General features: G+C 42.6%; 1 protein-coding gene across 14 annotated transcripts in view; it reads right to left on the bottom strand.

Moving 5' to 3' along the window:
• RIN2 (Ras and Rab interactor 2) overlaps window positions 1-19,360 on the bottom strand; it is a 104,129-nt gene that overhangs the window by 15,666 nt on the left and 69,103 nt on the right. For 13 of the 14 annotated variants that reach the window (XM_073339756.1, XM_073339766.1, XM_073339759.1 and 10 more), the window contains 4 exons: window positions 18,567-18,678; window positions 16,395-16,467; window positions 12,441-12,532; window positions 8,019-9,149 (listed from right to left, as the gene is read on the bottom strand). In XM_073339756.1, the coding sequence (XP_073195857.1) occupies window positions 8,019-9,149; window positions 12,441-12,532; window positions 16,395-16,467; window positions 18,567-18,678 (1,408 nt within the window). The remainder of the gene's footprint in view (window positions 1-8,018; window positions 9,150-12,440; window positions 12,533-16,394; window positions 16,468-18,566; window positions 18,679-19,360) is intronic. The other variant, XM_073339770.1, reaches the window with a different exon arrangement.

The raw sequence follows: 19,360 nt of genomic DNA, 5'->3' as shown, positions 1-19,360 counted from the left end.
CACGGGTATTTTTAGTCAAAGTCAGGGACAGGTCGTGGGCAATAAACAAAAATTAATGGAAGCCCGTACCCTGTCCCTGACTATTACTAAAAATAACTGCGGAGAGGAAGGACAAACAGAGCACTGCCTGGGCTTGCAGCTGTCCCAACCCCAGCTGCTGCTCTGGCGGGCCCAGGGCTGGCCACCCATCAGCTGTATGGGGGCCCTGAGACTGACCAGCCCTGATCAGCTGTTCTAGTAACACACACACACACACATCCCAGCCGCTACTCCAGCACCCAGCCGTCAGCTGTTCGGGGGCCCTGGGGCTGGCCAGTGGCTAGCTGTTCCAGGGGCCACTGCTCTGGCGGGCCTGGGGCTGGCTGCCAGTTAGCTGCTTGGCGGCCCCAGGGCTGACCACTGGTCAAGTTGTTCAGGCGCCCACCCCCATTCCCTGGCTGCTGCTCCAGCAGCCCCGAGGCTGGCCCTTGGCCAGCTGTTCCAGGGGCTGCTGCTCCAGCCCCAGAAGAAGTCGTGGAGGTCCTGGAAAGTCACAGAATCTGTGACCTCTGTGATCATCATGTTAGAATCGTATCCTTAATGCATCACTGAGATTTTTTTTAATTCTCATACTGCGGCTGTGCAGGAAGGCAAAGAGGCAAAGGTCTTTGCCTCTGCCATCACATCTGCAATTTGTCATAGTGATTCCTAACAATCCTGAGTTATCCGCAGGCATGGCCTTTGGAGCCAGCGATACCCAATGAATCAGGTTTGCCAATTTTTCAAGGAACTTAGCCTATCTTGAACTGTACATAGAGAGAGGCTGAACTGCCAAGTGCAACTGCTGACAGTGCTATGCATCGCAAGCTCCCACACAACCACTAGCCAGCTGCCTGTAGATGTGACAGCTCCTCTGCTAAGTAGTCAAGACAATCTTGCCATAAGGAAGGCAGCATAGCAGCATGAGCAGCAGCATGGTCTAGTGCAGAAATCTCCTAACTGGGATTCACAGAATAATTGCTGGTGATTCATGAATGTTGACAGTACCTGTTCTCATCCTTTCTGCACAGAGTGAAAAGTTTAATACAAGTCTGTTCCTAATGTCTTCTATTACATTACAAATCAGAGTATCTGGGAGATATTCGTAAGTGTGTGTGTGGAAAGGAGTAGGGTGAGGGTGGGAATCCTCCATATGGCTCAATTACTTCATGACACATAATAAGAAAGATGAAAATTAAATAAAGGAAAACCACATTTTGAGAAAGAAAATGTATACACAATTCAAGAGACACTGATCACGCCTAGACTTGACTAGACAAATTGAGGCTAATGGCCCTTTTTTAATATAGTGGTTTTGCACAGAGATAATCAATGACCAAGGAAGTCATTTACTTTTTCACTGCCAAAGAGAATATAACTGACAACTTGACTGCACTGGCATTTGCTTTATTTCCCATTGGTTAATTATTGTAAACAGCTGCTTTTCTTTTAATCTCAGTCTCTATTGCAAAAATTCTTCTTCCTCCCTCCCAAACTATCAGAATAAACTCAAGAACAAAAGAACATTCAATTAAATTAATAGGTGGCAAATTCAAAACTGATAAAAGGAAATATTTTTTCACACCACGTGAAGTTAGACTGTGGAACTCATTGCCACAGGAAGTTGTTGAGGCCAAGAATTTAGCTAGATTCAAAAAGGGATTGGACCTCTATATGGATAAACAAGAATATCCAGAGTGATCACAATGAATTACAAAAACTTGGGAAAGTTATTAAACCTCATGCTTCATATCATAAGGCAATTTCCAGCTATTAGAGACCCACTAATGTTCTTAATGTAGGGTTCTTACATCTTTCTCTGAAACACCTGGTGCCGGCCAGTGTCAGAGACAGGATACTGTGTTAGATAGCCCTCAGTCTGGCAATTACTGTCTTCCTAATGGGCTGCGTTGGTGACCAGTGGAAATCTGGGAACTGAAAACATGGCATTTCATGAATATTTTGTAGGATATATTGCACCGACAGCCTTAGTTGCCTGTGTTTTTCTAAGGTATTGAGGGTGGGATTTTTTAAAGCACTCAGCATTGGCCTGACTCAACTGCCACTGGAATCAGTGATATAGCTCCGAATGATTTAAACAAGAGCAGAGTTTGGTCAGTGCTCAGCATTCTTGAAAATTATAGCGAGAGCGTTCAGTGGATGTTATAAAAAAATACATATACTTCACATTTTTAAGTGCTGATGTGAGGGCCACCATCTTGGCCAATGCATTGGAGATCAAACCAGGAACCTCCAGAGCTAAAAGCATGAGCTGCTACAGCTTAAGTCCCAAGCCCCCCTAGCCGGGGGCTGTAACAACTCATCTCCTCAGTGGATCAGCACAAAGGGGGACCTATAACACACACTCACTGAGGGGTTCCACGTACATAATTTTAAATTAAGTCTTGTTAAGCCTTCTTTACTCAATATTTACTATTAGTCACTAGCCACAAATTGGGAACAGGAAGTGCTTTGATAAATGAAATGAAAGGCTAGCGAGTTTCGCTGTGGCTTGTAGAAATACATCTGTATCCTGTGTTGACCTGCTGTTGTGTAACTCTGCAAAGGAGCAACAAAGGACAAGTTTAAATCTGGGATGTTTGATATACTGGTCATAGCAAGTGTCTTTGCAGTCCTCCCTGCACTGAGAATACCATGGTCTTCCACCTTCCCCTGCCTTTCTCCAAGGTCCCAATTTTAAAACTTCTCTGCACTCAGTTTCCAACTACTGCTCCTCCACTGAGATTATCTTCCCCCCTTCAGCCTCCAGGCTCACACACACGCCTTATTTCCCTCTATTATGACTGCATGCACTGTTCTATTCAGCACTTTGATAATTTAAGACTGACAGTGTTGAGGGGAGATGTGCCCAGTCTGGGCAATGTCACAGCAAGATGCAGCCTGTAGGAACAGAATTTCTTGGAAGGCTGAAAACAAAAAGATCACCTAGGTACAGTGGAGATGGAAATGTGGGGGAACTGATTGCTACACACTATATACTCTGTTAGCCTAATTTGGGTTTTTCTCAACACCCCGCATACATCAGCAGGTTGGTATTACACCACATGGAGCTTCGAGAGAGATACAGTTTAGTTCGGAAAGGCTGTGCCTCCTACGCTTGGTGGACTTCCTGGCATTTCTACAGTGCCTTTCATCAGAGTATGTTAAAGCTTCTACAGACATTAAACTAAATTGCACAGTTTGCCTGTGAGATAGGTATATCTCATTACACTCTTCTTTCTTCTTACAGAAAGAAGAAACTGAAGGACAGGTAATTAAATGATTGCTCAAAGTCCCATAGCAAGTCAGGAAAAGAAACTAGAAGTCACATCTCTCAGTTCTGATTTCTCCCCACAGGATAACATTGACTCCATTTCTCAACTGTGGAACTGCCTGTGACAAAGGATGTCCTGAATGAAGGGACTGGCCAATTCCACACTGATACTAATAGGCCCTGCATTAAAATACAAACCTTAAAAAGCATGCTGTGAACAGCTAAGAGTGCCAGAACAAACAAACAATCTAGTTTATATGTAGGTGCCTTTTTCCACCACTCAACGTTTTGTTACCGGTTTGTATTTAAACCAGGACTTTCTTGGGATAGACCTAGATTTTGGGGGTCAGGAGATGTTGAGTTGTTTAGATCTTTTCTAGCCTCAACTGCCTTCAATAAGCATTCACATTAATCTTTTTCTGGCCAGAGACAGAAGAAGAATCAGGGTTGTTGTTACTGTTTTGTCAGGTGCCACAGAGATTAAACATAAATAAAGCATCCAATGTCTGCTATTCAAACATCAGTGAACTTTGAATTCAACCTGGGTTTTCCAAAACCAGTCTCAATCTCTATTTTGTGCTTATACAGCTAGACATGGATTCAACTCTTTACACGCAGTTTAGTTTCTATTGACTTAAATAATAAAATGGGTTAGGACTGGACTTTCAAAGCATCCTAAAATATTAAGTGCTCAAAATCCATGGGATTTAAGTAACCAAATCCCTTAAGCTCTTTGAAATCCCACCTTAGAGCTTTATTTTAAGTTTATTTTATTGATCAACTTTAATTTACTATCCATCAATGTAAAAACATACCCACACTTTTACTATCCTAGCAATACAGAATAAAAAGAACAAGTTCCCAGATGTAGAAGTGAGATTTTCAAAGGCACAAAGGGCAGATAGGCACCCAACTCCTATGCAATTGAGGCACCTAACTCCCCTTTATGCCTCCACAAATCTCCCCCATCATTTCCAAATTGGTGCAAAAGAGGAATACATGCATTCTCTGCCGAGTCCTAATGCACAGGAGCCTACTCTTTGTTCTTACCAGGGGAAGGTTGTTATTTCGTAAAGGGGTAGCAGTCTACAGCATTAACATTAGGTTGCATCTGTCAGGAATAATTAGAAAGGCTGGTGCATGTTCTTTTGACGGTTTGGCAGAAGTTAAACTATTTCATCTGCCTCTCTCTGGAAAACCTGGAAGATTTTCTCCAATATTTTTTGTTTTCAGGAGTCTGAGAAAAACTACACATGGTCACGCAGATAATTAAATAGAACCCTCAGAAACTGGAGCTCTGATGCCTAAATACTTGGGGCTTGACTAAGCCCAGGGTTACACCAGCTTCCTGAAGCATAACCTAGGATATGGGGGAGCCTCTTGAAGAAAGTCTGACCAGCTGCAGTGGAACAAGCTGGCCAAAACACTTTTTCTGTTGGGGGGGAAAATGAGGCAGGAACTGGCTAGTGCAGCTCTCAAAGTGTGCAGAACAGGCCAGGGAAGAGGAAACAGTCAAGATGCCCAAAGTGTCCTGTATCCAGCCTCCACCAGGCCTAGTGGCAACATAAAGCTGCCCTTCCCCACAGGAGGGCAGTCACCTCTCCTCCTCCTGAGCATTCTCAATGGGGTGCAGCTGGGCCTACTGGCTCTAAATCTATCCACTCTTTGTGGCATGGACCATGACTGCCTCTATGGGCTTGTCTTCACTATGGAGCTAAATCGGCACTGCTGCAATCGATGCAGTGGCATCGATTTAGTGGGTGTAGTGAGGACACGCTCAATTGATGGAGAGCGCTCTCCCATCAATTTCTGTACTCCACCTCAACGAGAGGCAGAAGCAATGTCGGCAGGAGAGCATCTTCTGTCAACATAACGTAGTGTGGACCCCACAGTAACTAGATCTAAACTACGTCGACTTGAGTTAGGCTACTAATGTAACTCAAACTGGGTCGCTTATATTGACCGGCAGCTGTAGTGTAGACCAGGCTTATGTCTGTAAATAGCCTAGCACAATGGGATCAGAACAAGTGTATATAATCATAAAATAAACATTTATTAATAACCACCACCAACACCACGGCATACTCTATGAAGGATATTAAAAGGAAACATCTTCCAAACATGCCAGAAGGTGCGGCATATCTATAAGCAAGTTAGATGTACCTACAGTAAGAGCCTTTGGTTATGTCTACACTACAAATATAAGTCGACCTATATTAGTTCAACTTACAGCCACCGCAGTAATTACTGTGGTGGTGCATGTCCACACTGCCTTCCCTTGGGTCAGTGGTGCATGTCCTCACCAGGAGCACTTCCACCGACGTTTGAGGGGCAGGTCTCTGTGGGCTGCCCCATGCCTGTTCCCCGCTGGGAATGGGGGGAAGCTGCCTGGGGCTCCTCGCCCCCACCCCATTCCCTGCCGGGAGCAGGGGGAAGCCGCCCGGGGATTCTTGCCATCCGGGAGTGGAGTTCCACTGCCCCAGCTTCTCTCCCACCCCACCCCCGCCTGCTCCCCAGGACTCAGGCAGCTTTGTCAGTTTCACAGTTCACTGAGCTGTGAAACTGACAAAGCTGCCCAGTTCCAAACTGGGGTTGGGCGGGATCCAAAGCCACCCCGGCTTTCCAATTTGAGGGCTCCTGCCATGAAATTGACAAGACAGGTGATGTAAGGGATGTGGTGTCTACACAGACATAGTGTTGCCCTAACTACACTGACATAAACCTAATGCCTCTCGTGGAGGTGGAGTTATGATGTCAGTGTAGTAAGGCACTTAGATCAGTGGGAGGAAGGCTGTAGTGTAGAAACTGACATAATTAGGCCAACATAAGGGGCCTTATGTCGACCTAACTGTGTAGTATAAACCAGCCCTTTGTCTCATAATGTAACTTTAATAGGAATCATAAATTAACGAACTATTTAGTTGTAGTCACAAGTCTGGTCGCAATTCAGTACCAAAACCGTGAAATAAAACACTAGATGGGAGATTAGACTGGTCTTTGTTCTGTTGTAAAAGATTCTGCTATGTAGGACGACTAAGTCTGTCTGCCACATAGCTATCTGTTTAGGTCAGCAACATTTAATGTTCCTGCTCTGCTGTGGTGTTTTGCGGGCTTCAGGAGTGGTGAAAGCAACAGATTGTTCAAATGCAAGTTCCATGTTTGCTTAAACTTCCTCACTGTATAAATTATTTAGAAGAAGCTGCACAAAGAAAGTCAGACGCTCAATCGCTGAAGAAAACTAAGGCAGTTTAGTTACAGTGCTCAATAACTTCAGTCACTCTAATTTACCGAGACATTCAAAAGCAAGCATCATTTTAGCAAGCTATTATGAGACGCACCGGCTGGATTAAACCACACCCTTGCAAAGAACAGTGAAAGTTAAAATTAAACCTTGACCAAATCACAAAAAAGAAGCTCTATTTCTTTGTCAAATATCTAAGATTATGCAGAAACACAATAGAACCGATACTTGTATAGAGCAAAAGCCCAACAGACAACGTCCACACAATACTTTTAGTTTTCTAACTAAAGCAATCAGAATCTTTTAAATACTCTTGATTTACAGGAAACTTTTCAGAGTGTATTATTTGCCTGGCAGTACTTGTTAACCTCACTCCCTCATTGTTGAATAGCAATGTGACAAAAGCACCTCTTACTCAATACGTTCCAAAATTTCAAAACAAAAACACTAACCACTGCCAGTGAAAGAAATATCTGCCAATTTTAAAAGTCACTAAATTATTCACTGGCCAAACTGTTAGGACACTGAAGTGAAGGGGAAAAACAAGCGAATTATGACTGAAATGAGCTCACGAGGAAAGTATTTCTCCTTCAAGGATGTTTACCTCGTCAATGTGGCTTACAAACTCTTTCACTAACACCGCTGAGAAACATCAAGACTAAGGGACAGTCAGTTTTTGTACAACCAGTTCACTTTGTACATACACAAGTCATTGTCTGTTAGTAGAACATGTGTATCCATCCAACTATTTCACTTTTGTGCATACACAAATCCCTGACTGTTATAAACATGTATATCCAACTATTTCACTTTTGTTCATACATAAATCCTTCTCTGTTAGTAAAATGTGAACCCAATCATCCAGTTCATTTTCAGACATTTATAAAACACTTACAAACAGAGGGGCACAGAAATCCAGAGATTAGCATCTCCCTCTCCTTTTTATAAAAATCTCTTGTGGAGACAGTGAAAGTTGCCAATAGTGAATGAGAGAGTATTTCGAAGTAAGTTATGAAATCTCTCCATGTCACCATCTGTTTTTCATTTCCAATGTATTTTAATTTTATGGTTGCCATATATGATTAACATATGGGGGGTGCACGTGTGTGTATGTACACTGTTTTAATTAAATACTAAAAATATTTCCACATACTTCAGAGAAAAAACGCAGTGTAGAATCCGTCAATGTAACATTTCAGCACTGAAATTTTTTAAAAAAGTTAGTCACTTGTAAATTAAGTCCAACATTCATCATTACAGTTTTAAGGCAACTTCTCAAAAACTCTTTTCATTCTAACATAGTTGTATGGAACTTTTGCATTTGAGCTTTAAAAAACACAAAAACAAAACAAAAAAATCAGTGGTTTTGAATTTTGCTAGAAAAATCTATATCCCCAAATCTGGTTCAAAGACTCAGACCACGGATTCAGATTTTTTTTTTTTTCTTTTTAAGTGCCCTGAAAATAGAGACACAATGGTTCTTACCTATTTGGTCTTCTGGAATCAGTGACTCAATGGGGGGGTCCAGTTCAGAGCTCTGTGACAAATAGTTCTTAACTTGTGTCATGAACTGCCGAATTGTCTGTAACATGTCAGTACTCGAAACGTGGCATTCCTTGTTTTCCTGGAGAAAGCTGACATAGTCCTGCACCAGGCACCCAAAATACGTGCGCTTGTCCTGGGACAGCTCTGCAATTTTCTTGATCATCCTCTTTTCGGGGGTCATGAAAGAACTGAACACCCCACTTACTTTCCTCAGCTGGGATTTCACAATCTTGGGAAGAACAAATGAACTATTCCGTTTCTTTTTGGGCTTCAAAGGGGGTGCCATGCTTTCCTGGTCACTTTCCCCTTCAAAGTCCTCCAGGCTGCTGTTAGTGTCCCCTTCGTAGCCAAACAACGGCATACTACGATCAAAATCCAGCGAGTCAGATGAGGAGGTGGAAATGCTCATGTCGCTCAGTCTCTGCCTGCCTCCATTCCACTGTACTAGTGACTCAGAGTTTGTAGCCAAGGTCTTTCTGCAAGCTGTTAAATTTTGCTCACACAGGGCTTCACCTGGATCGCAAGCAGTTTCTGACCCTCGCACTGAGTTATGACTAGATTGAATTACTGCCACGGTCTTTGCATTACCTTCCCCTTCTAAGCTAACAGCCTGCTTCTTTAGACGAGGAGGCGGAACAGGGATTGGTTTCTTCTGCAGCAAATCCAAGTTCCTATATTTATTATGGTTGACTGTTCCTGGCATGCTCGCCTGCTTTATAGACATGGAGAGCTGTGGACTTGTGAGAAGGCTATTAATAGAAGGTGGTGGAGGTCTGGGTGGGGGGGAGCGAGGCTTCTCTGTCCCATTCACATCTTGAGTTCTTGGGCTCTGTCTTTTCAAACTTCCACTAACATCCTGGCTGTGCACTTTTAAGAAGAGAGGATTAATAAAACACAAGGCTCCGTTGGTCTGGCTACACTCCAGCTCCGAAGGCGTTCTGGTTCTTATAGAATGCACTCCATTTATAAGGCAGAGCTGACGTGAGTCTTTGCAAGCATTGTCTGAGGGCAGAGGCCTACGGGGAGGTGAAGGATTTGGGGGGTTGTTGTTAGCCGGAGAGCTCCAAAAATCTGAAAATCATTATTGTGTTAACATAAGAATTTAGATATTATGCAGTTGGCTTTCAGAACATTAAACTCAATATAACAATGTTGAAGCATGGAAAACTTTAGGCAAACTTTTCTTTTTTAAACTTTTTTCTTAATAAACCTCATAAAACACTGCCAGACACAACTGAATGCTAAACCTTCAGGCTGCAGCTATTTGTCTACAGAGTTTATAAATATCTTGGCCAATGTGAATCTTCATAGCAAGTAAATTGGGATATACAGAAAAGAATGATTGCTATAAAGTATGCATTATTCCTGTTTTGAGACTCAAATAGACCCTGAGATAATACCCCCGACCTTGATTAGAAAATAAGAGCCAGATTTTCAGCTTGTGTTAATCAGCGTAGCTCCATCATCATTAGCAGGACTATGCTGATTTACACAACCTGAAGGTTAAGACCTGGGAATTTGCAAATAAACTATATTTTTTGTTTGGAGTAAAAAATAAAACAAGTTAAGCATGACAAGATTGGAATCAGTTTTTCTCCCCTTGGCAGATACTATCTTTAGCCATGCTGATCAGGCGTTCATGTCTCTAAGTGTTTCAACCTGCAGCTGTGCATTTGTAATAATTACACAATTTGTTTGAGTTTTTTAAGATACTCAGCAGCATATAAATAGATTGAATATGCAGGGCCATCAGCAAAAACTGTACTAACACTAAAATCTGTACTAGCTTGACAAATTGTAACTGCAGTCTCCTCATAGCCCTCAGTAAAACATCTGTGAGAGTCTATGGAAATCAGACAACAGTTCCTTCAGCAACCCCATAGACTCCTGTGAACTATACTACAGGTGTTCAACATGCTTCAGCTTGACTCAAAAATGAAGAAACCAGACAGAAATAAATTCGGGCATTAACTGACAGCAATGTTCAAAACTATCTAGATGCTTATATGGCCCCTATTATCACAGCAACTGAGTGTGTCACACAAACAAATTTAACATAAGAACAGCCATACAGGGTCAGACCAAAGGTCCATCTAGCCCAGTATCCTATCTTCTGACAGTGGCCAATGCCAGGTGCTTCAGAAGGAATTACAGAATAGACAGTCATCAAGTGATCCATCCCGTTGCCCATTCCCAGCTTCTGGCAAACACAGGCTAGGGACACCATCCTTGCCCTTTCTGGCTAATAGTCATTGATGGATCTATCATCCATGAATTTATCTAGTTCTTTTTTGAACCCTGTTATAGTCTTGGCCTTCACAACATCCTCTGGCAAGGAGTTCCATAGGTTGACTGGGTGTTGTGTGAAGAAATACTTCCTTTTGTTTGTTTTAAACCTGCTGCCTATTAATTTCATTTGGTGACCCCTAGTTCTTGTGTTAAGAGAAGTAAACAACACTCCCTTCCAATTGGTCTTCACAATACCCCGTGAGGCAGAGAAATGCTATTAACCCCATTTTACATATGAGAAACTGAGGCACAGAGACACTAAGGGCTTGTCTACATTACCCATAGGATTGACGGGCAGCGATCAATCCAGCAGAGGTCAATTCCGCTAAGTGCTCTCCCGTCGACTCCGGCACTCCACCAGAGAAAGAGGTGCAGGCGGAGTGGATGGGGGAGCGTCAGCTGTCGACTCACTGCAGTGGAGACGCTGCAATGAGTAGATCTAAGTATGTCGACTTCAGCTACATTATTCACGTAGCTAAAGTTGCGTAACTTAGATCAATCCCCGGGCCCAGTGTAGACCAGGCCTAAGTGAATCATCCAAGGTTACATCGGAAGTCTGTGGTGGAACAGGAAATTGAAATTGGGTCTCCTAACTCCCATGCTTACACCTAATCACTAGACCATTACTCCCTCAGCTTTCAAACATATTATTAGTTTTCAAAACCAAGGGCACAAATTCAGCCAGAGGAAGTCTAGGGATAGGGGTTACAGACCTGCAGCACCCAAGCAGTGGTGCTCTCAGGTATTCTGTCTGCACAGGACAAACACAAGCAGAATAACTCTAGGTATGGATGTAGAGGAGAGCTTCTGAACAGTGGCATATGCCCCTCCTTTGGACAGATTCCTCTAGTAGGTGTTGCCATCTATACAAGGGTCTGAGATGCCAATGACACTCCAACCCAGCTCATCATGCCCTTCTTTGGATACACTGACCAAACAAACTCCCCCAAGAGAGTGTTTGCCCCATAGCCTGGCTGCAGCCAGTGTAAGTCTAAACTTTCATTAGTTACCTAAAGTTGCAGATTATCAAGGCAAAAGACAACACTCTTCAGCACACTTTAAACTGACTTCAGTGACCAGAGTCTTATAAAATGATCACCACGGTTACTGCTGCAAAACAAAATCCAGAGCCACCTCAGGGGCTCACTGCTGTATAAAATCCTGTGAAGTTCCCTGTGCTCAAGTCCTATTACAGTGCAAATCACTGTGCTAGGTAGTGCACACAAAAGTTTATTAGGCCAAATTCTGCTCTCAGTTAAATGAGTAAGAGGGCCAGATCCTGAAAGGTGCTGAGTGCTCGCAACTCCCACTGACTTCAAATATAATTCAGCATGTCCCCGAGGTGCTCAACCATATCTGTTTCAGGCCCATGTTCAAATTCTGCCAGGTTTCACTTCTGCTTTAGGCTCAAGGCACATTTTGGGATGTGCCCATATTTGTTTTAGCAGTAGAACTAAGCATTTCCTAGGGACACTCCCCTGCATTTTCCCTCCCACTTGAAAATACTCATCATACCATTGTGAATACATATATTTGACATGTGTTTCTACTTGCGTTCAGATCAGCACACCTCTGAACAGTCAGTCCTAAATCGCTTTGCAAATGTAAGCATGTGCCAATCGGTGTACAGAATGCTGTTCATGATGAATTCCATTCAAAACCTTCCAGCAATTACCAAACTAAGAGCTATGCTGTACGAGCCAATAACAGCCATTCCACTTTCAGCTGCATGTGCTCTAACTTACAATGCATGTGGGACTGCACCAAACCCTTGCTCTCGGGACTATGGGACTGTATTTGGATCAGTATGAGGTGTTCTGTTGGACAGAGTGCATATAGCTATACAGAAAGTAGGGGGCAGCAGTATAGCAAACAAAATCACAGAAGCTTATCAGCAGGCTAGGAAGGCAATAGAGTGCCACTAAGTGGGAGAATTAAGCTACTTGCAACAAAAAAATCATCTTTAAAAAAACTAACTGGGCCATCGTTTACCAATTTTTTGTGAAAGGACTATTTGACTGATATGTTTACAATGACACAAGGCAATAAACCTATGTAAATAGTCACACTTACTCAGTCCCAGCTGAGCAATGTCTTCAAGTTCAGCTTCTGTCTTTGCTGCCGCAATAGCATGAGGCAATTTCAAGGTGAATGGCAGGACATCCCTTGTTTTAAAAGGAAGAACAGTATTGGTAATTTTTGCAATTATTTCCATATTTTAAATTTTTCATTATTTCCAGCATATGCAATGACTACAGGTCAGATTCTCATTTACAGCAAAGCTACTTTGAACTGCTCTGCCAGTTTAAAGGGGCCATAAAGTGAGTATGATGTAATTAACAATCTTTTAAGCCCCACTGGTGTAAAGAAACTTTAGTGTAAATGAGAATCAGTCCCCCAATGTTCCTTTCTTCTGGACTGACTCTCTCTGTCCCACCCACTTTTCCTCTTATTACAGCAGTAGCTTTTCCACCGCTCTTTTAGAGTATGTCAGTCTGATTATTGAAACATTCATCTGCCAAAATCAGCACTTTACCCAAAATTCCTATTTGTGCATAAAACTTGAGTTTTGTTCCAATTTAACCTCCAGTTTTCAAAAAGAACCTGAATGAAGACTTAAGACAGAGAATACAGAAGTGCTTGTAAACTCTGTCAGTCTGAACATACCTTTAGTTTGAAAAATTTTTTACAATAAATACAACTACATTCATACTACTGTCACCATATCTGTTTTCTACTCAATACGTATTAAAATAATAAATGGATGTTTACATATGGGACTCCACAAATGGTACTTAACTACAAACCACATCGACTATATAAATCTTTGAAACAAGAACTTAAGAATTACTTTGTCTAAGTACTTTGTGTAAGCATTTATTACATTGTATATTAAATCTCTTCTCTACCCACTTGTTTATACTTGGTACCAGTGCATTTTTAAACACCAGAGTCTGAAAAACTGCAAAATCTGTATTAGAAGTACCTGTGTACTGAGAGTAAGGAAATAAGAACTGCTCATGTAGCAAAAATGTCCTACACACTTTTATGTACATTCAGATACAACTGGTATCAATACAGGTGATTTATTTTCAGAACTGTAAGCACATTGAGCATCTGGTGTAATACAGACAACAGCTCTTTGCTCAATGAATTGCCATATTTGATGTTTACACCCTCAAAAATCAGCAACAGCAAACTCCAAACCGATGAAAATCACAAACGTTTGCAGTGAGTTGACACACTTACTAACAAGTAATTGAAAGGACACTGTCAACATCTCCATGGGCCAAAATCTGAAGTCCATTTTAATCTAGGGAGGAATGTCTCCAAATGTTAAATATACAGAGTAAAATTCTGATCCTCCTTAAGGCTATGGCAAAATTCCCATTGATCTCACCGGGGCACAGATTTCACCCATCAGCTGGGATTTTCAAAAGAGCCTAAAGAAATCAGGCACCCAAATCTTACTGAATTGCACTGTGACTTTGGTACCCAGCTCTCACAGGCTCCTTTGCAAACCCCAGCTGTATTTTTTTAAATTCTCCATTCTTGTCAAGAATCTATCCTGTTTTCTCTTTGGCCATGTCTACACTTATCGGGGATCGACACAGCTGTGACTGATGCAGTGGGGGTCGATTTAGCGGGGCTACTGAAGACCCGCTAAATCGACCGCAGAGCACTCTCTGGTTGACTCCGGTACTCCACTGGAACAAGAGGAGTAAGGTAAGTTAATGGGAGAGCGTCTCCCGTTGACGCCAGTGTGGTATAGACACCGCAGTAAATCAATCTAAGCTACGTCCACTCCAGCTCTGTTATTCACGTACCTGGAGTAGCATAACTTAGGTCTACTTACCCCGGTAGTGTGACAAGGCCTTAGATATACTAAGAGATGTCATATACTCCCTCTGCTGCTCTGTCACAGTCACTGACTACAGCTTCCCCCAGTACTTTGCATATTCCCACTTATATCCCACATGATGCCAAGACACAGTCTGAAAAGGATAGGAACGGGAATGTTTTCTGCTGCTTGAGAAAGAGCAAAATAAGATATTCAAAGAAAGACATTGGCAGGGAAATAAACCGCAAGCTTCTAGGAGCATCTTGCTAATGTCGGAAGGTAAAAAAAAAAAAAAAAAAAAAATCTATTAAAACCCCTGGATATGATTTCAGGTGCGGGTGTCTTTATGAATATCCAGGTGTAGCATTTTGGAATAGTTACAGCTATGTGTGGATTTGCATCACCCTTCTATTTTCTCCTCACTTTTCTTTGTCTTTCTCTGTATGAGGGTGCAGCAAGAAAGGAAGCAGGGCTGCAAATTGGTGCACAGCTGCAGGGACGGTGCAGTCTTGCAATTCCTGATTTTCCCAGGCAGGATGATTCCATGCAACTGCTGGGCCTTAACTGGAAATTCAGGATCAACCTTGCCCTGAACAAAAATGAATGTAAAGCCCCATATGGAAAATTAAAAGCTATTTTGACAAAATGGAATTTTAAACAGAGTGTGAATGGGGATGAGATAGGGGACCTTTCACTGCTAGGTTACCAGTTTCAATCCAGTCTGGCTCAGTCACTCTCTGAGTGCTGTTAAGTTATTTATATGAATGAGCTTGTCTTCTACCATGTGCATCTATAGCAGGAGTGGGCAAACTACAGCCTGCGGGCCGGATCCAGCCCGTCAGGGCTTTGGATCCGGCCCGCAGGATTGCCCCCCCATGGTGCCGCAGGCCCCGCGCCGCTCTCAGAAGCAGCCAGCACCAAGTCCCTGCAGCCCCTGGGGAAGGGGAGGTAGAGGGCTCTGTACATTGCCCTTGCCTCCAGGCACCACCCCCCGCAGCTCCCATTCGCTGGCAACAAGGAACCACGGTCAATGGGAGCTTCGGGAGAGGTATCTGGAGGCACGGCAAGGGCAGCGTGCGGAGCTCTGTGCTCCCCCTCCCACAGGGGCTGCACAGGGATATGGTTCCGGCTGCTTCCCGGAGTGGTGCGAGGCCAGGGCAGGCAGGCTGGGAGCCTGCCCTGGCCCCGGTGCGTGCTGCTGCCACATCGAAGCCACTTTAGGTAAGTGGCACCGGGCTGGAGCCCGAACTCTTCCTTCACCCCAACTCCCTGTCCTGAGCCCGCTGTTGCACCCCACACTCCTCCTGCACCCCAACCCCCTGCCCTGAGCTCCCTCCCACACCCCGCACTCCCTCCCGCACCCCAACCCACTGCCCCGGCCCTGCATACAATTTCTCCACCCAGATGTGGCCCTCTGCACAAAAAGTTTGCCGACCCCTGGTCTCTAGCATCTAGCACAATGGGGTCCTGATCTTGGGGGTTCTGTGTGCTCCATAACGTAAACAACAACAAGAAGGTTGGTGCTCTCAGTCTCCAGTGGGTAAATATTCACACTGCCATAAATCACCACCATAACCAACAATAATTGGCAACCTTGTTGGCAGTCTGAGCCAAGGAGATCCAACTCCGCCTTTAGAACAGATTCCCCAAGATATGAATTTTGACCTTACTCTACCTGTTCTATGGCTAAACATAGGACTTGAGTCCCCGGAGCTATCAATCCGGGACTTGTGACAAGTACTGAATTCACAGTAAGATGAATTTAAGGGGCACATATCAGGCACTTCAACACACACGCAACAGGGAGAACCAGTGAGGCAACTGTTTAACAAGACCATCATAACACTGAAATCTGTCAAAACTTTCACATTTTTTCTTCAGTTTACAAATCTTTTGTTCTTAGCTTCAGTTCATACTCTCTTGTTATTTAGCCAGTTATCCTCTAAAACAGTCTACTAATATTTATAGATTAGTAATATTTATACTAGACTTAACGTGGCTAGCAGTCTAGGTACTTATCTAAGCCAAGAAACAAATGGAAGTCAACCCTACCCAACCTTGGCAAAAGGAGATGATGATGATGAATATTTATACCATATTTAATCAAGAAAATCCTTATGGACGGTTACTCATTTTTAAGGATGTCTAGCAAATGCTACTCAAAACATAACATAATACAATCTTACCTGCTAATACAGTAGAAAGCGATGAGCCTGAATAAATCAGCAAAACTTATTCCAGAGCCCTCCAAAGAAAAGGCTGCAAAGAAAGATTATGAAAAAAACAGATCAGTCTTTTAATGCACATTCCAAGAAACCAGGCTTAATATAAACACTCCTGGCTTTTGCACAGCGTAAGTAGTTTGCAGCATCAAACTGACTACTGTTTTGTTAATCAAAAACAATTGTGTGGAGGAGTATGTGTCTCAGTCAAAAACATTCTAGTAAACATACTGATAGTCTGGGCAGTGGGTTTGTTTTTTACATTCCAAACGTGTTCTAATCCTTGGGAAATGAATCAAAGAGATTAAAATTGCACAACTTCTAACAGAACAGCCAGTCAACACTGAGACCTTGTGTTATTCATAGTACTAATATAGACAAGTTAATTAAAAACCTCTTTCCTTCTCTTGGCACCCATCCTTTCCATTTTTTGCCTCAATTACATTAGCAGCAATACAGTAACCACTGGTAAGGATCGGTGGCAAATCTATGAATCATTCTCCTTTTAACAAAACTCTTCAATCAAGTCTCATTCATACGAATGCTTTGTGATAGCCATTACGAATTCTTTAGCTAAATATTTTTTTCTAATAAAGTTGCACTAGAACTTTTCTAAAAATTCAAACATTGTTATTTTAAATACACAGAAATAATAAAGATCTTTACCATGTAATTTCCACCACGGTTTTGTATTGATATCAATACATGTTTACAGATCATGGATAAATATTAATACAAGCTGGTACAAATCCATTAACTTCAAACACAGAGCTACCCATTCCCGTCAGTAGTAAATGTCACTCTGAGTAAAGAAGCCATGTAAGTAAAGACTCAGGGGAATAGTAATGGATAAACATATGAAAGAAAAAAAGCTCAATCACATAAGGACACTATAAAAGGATAAAGGTCTTGATAGCTTTTCCTTCATAGATCATTCATGAAGAAGGCTGCTTAGCTGAAACTGTTGCTAAATTTCAGTCGCAGTTTCCAGCACATTGTTAAAATAACCCCCCTTTGTTCTATTTGCAGTTTCCAAACTGTGCTCCAATCTGAGGAAGATACAGCTTCCTCTTTTTATTTTCAGTTTTACCTAGAACTGTTTTTCACTCCCTCTTTTCACAGAGATCACTACAGCTTTGTTTTGAAACTTACTGGAACCCTGCCTATGTTTTATTTCTAGTAACTAACGGTATGTCTTCACTACTGATGCCAAAGCGCTGCCATGGCAGCGCTTTAACCTGGCTATGTAGTCGCGGCACCAGCGCTGGGAGAGAGCTCTCCCCGTGCTGTAAAAAACCCACCCCCATGAGGGGAGCAGCTAACAGCGCTGGGAGCCGCTCACTGTCTACACTGCCACTTTACAGTGCTGAAACTTGCATTGCTCAGGGGGGTGTTCTTTCACACCCCAAGTGAGAAAGTTTCAGCGCCGTAAAGTGGCAGTGTAGACAAGGCCTGAGACATGGAACAAATAATACTTGCATCATCATGAAAACCAAAGATTATTAGAAATGTTTCTCAATGGGGTTAAATTTCTGACCCCATGATTGGTGAAAATTGTTCTTAAGTCTGAGAAACAAGTAAATGACTAAAAATAATACATAAACCCAGATTCTCCTTTGTGCCCAGGGCAAAGATGTGCCAGAAGAGAAGTCACCTGGTGGAGGGTGATGGTGGCATCATCATGGAAGGACAGTTTTAAATTCTGGTAGGGTTCTATGGAAGCCTCACAAGTGGAGACTGCCTATAACAAGCACTGAGGCCCCCATTCAGCATGGTACTTATGTGCATGCCTTAACTTTAAGCATATGAGTATTCTAATTGACTTCAGTGGGACTACTCACTTGCTTATGGAAAGTTAGGCATATATTTTTAAGTACCTTATTTAATCAAAGCCTTACTCTGCCCATTGCCCAACCCCTCCAGGGCCAGCCTCACTCACGTGAAGGTCTGCCCAGATGGCTTAGGAACCCTCAGCAGAGTGGGGGTTGTAGGCAGCTTGCACTGTTATTCCTTTGACCCTGGTTGACTTTTTTTTTTTTTTTTTGCGCTGCCTACAGTCTAGAGCTGGGTTTCATCGATGCAAAGTAAATCTGGCCCATACAGTATAGCAAATGACTCCCATAATACATGACTTACTATATGTGCTTTCTTTTATTGCAAATTCCTTGAGGCGAGATCCAAACTCATTGGGTAGACGGAGCGATAGGACTTTCTTCTGCATTCTTGTGGATTTCCTAACCAGAAAGATCTATCGAGGGGGGGGAAAAATAAGATTTTAGAAATCTTTATTATAGATGCTTTTCATAGATTTTAAGGCCAGAAGGGACCATTAAAATAATCTAATCTGACCTCCTCCATAGCACAGGCCAGAGAACTTTCCCAAAATTCCTAGAGCAGATCTTTTACAAAAACATCCAATCTTGATGTAAAAATGGTCAGTGATGGAGCATCCACCATGACCTTTAGTAAACTGTTCCATGGTTAATTACTCTCACCATTAAAAATTTATACCTCGGTTCCAGTCTACATTTATCTAGCTTCAACTTCCAGCCATGTGATCATGTTATATCTTTCTCTACTAGATTGAAGAGCCCATTATTAAATATTTGTTCCCCATATAGATACAAGGAGCTCCGTCTATTTAGCTCATCACTACAGGCATGTTTTCTAATCCTTTAATGATTCTTGTGGCTCTTCTCTGAACCCTCTCCCATTTATCAACATCCTTCTTGAATTGTGGGTATCTGGATACAGTATTCCACAAGTGGTCACACCAGTGACAAAAACAGAGGTAAAATAACTTGTTTACTCCTACTTGAGATTCCCCCATTTATGCTCCCCAGGATTGCATTAGTTCTTTCTGGCCACAGAGTCACACTAAGAGCTCATGTTCATCTGATTATCCACACACCACATCTTTCAGAGTCACT

Source organism: Lepidochelys kempii, chromosome 3 (assembly GCF_965140265.1).
Source record: "Lepidochelys kempii isolate rLepKem1 chromosome 3, rLepKem1.hap2, whole genome shotgun sequence".
Classification (NCBI taxonomy): domain Eukaryota; kingdom Metazoa; phylum Chordata; order Testudines; family Cheloniidae; genus Lepidochelys; species Lepidochelys kempii.
Note: the sequence above shows the minus strand (reverse complement) of the source record. Positions and strands in the feature narration are given on the sequence as shown.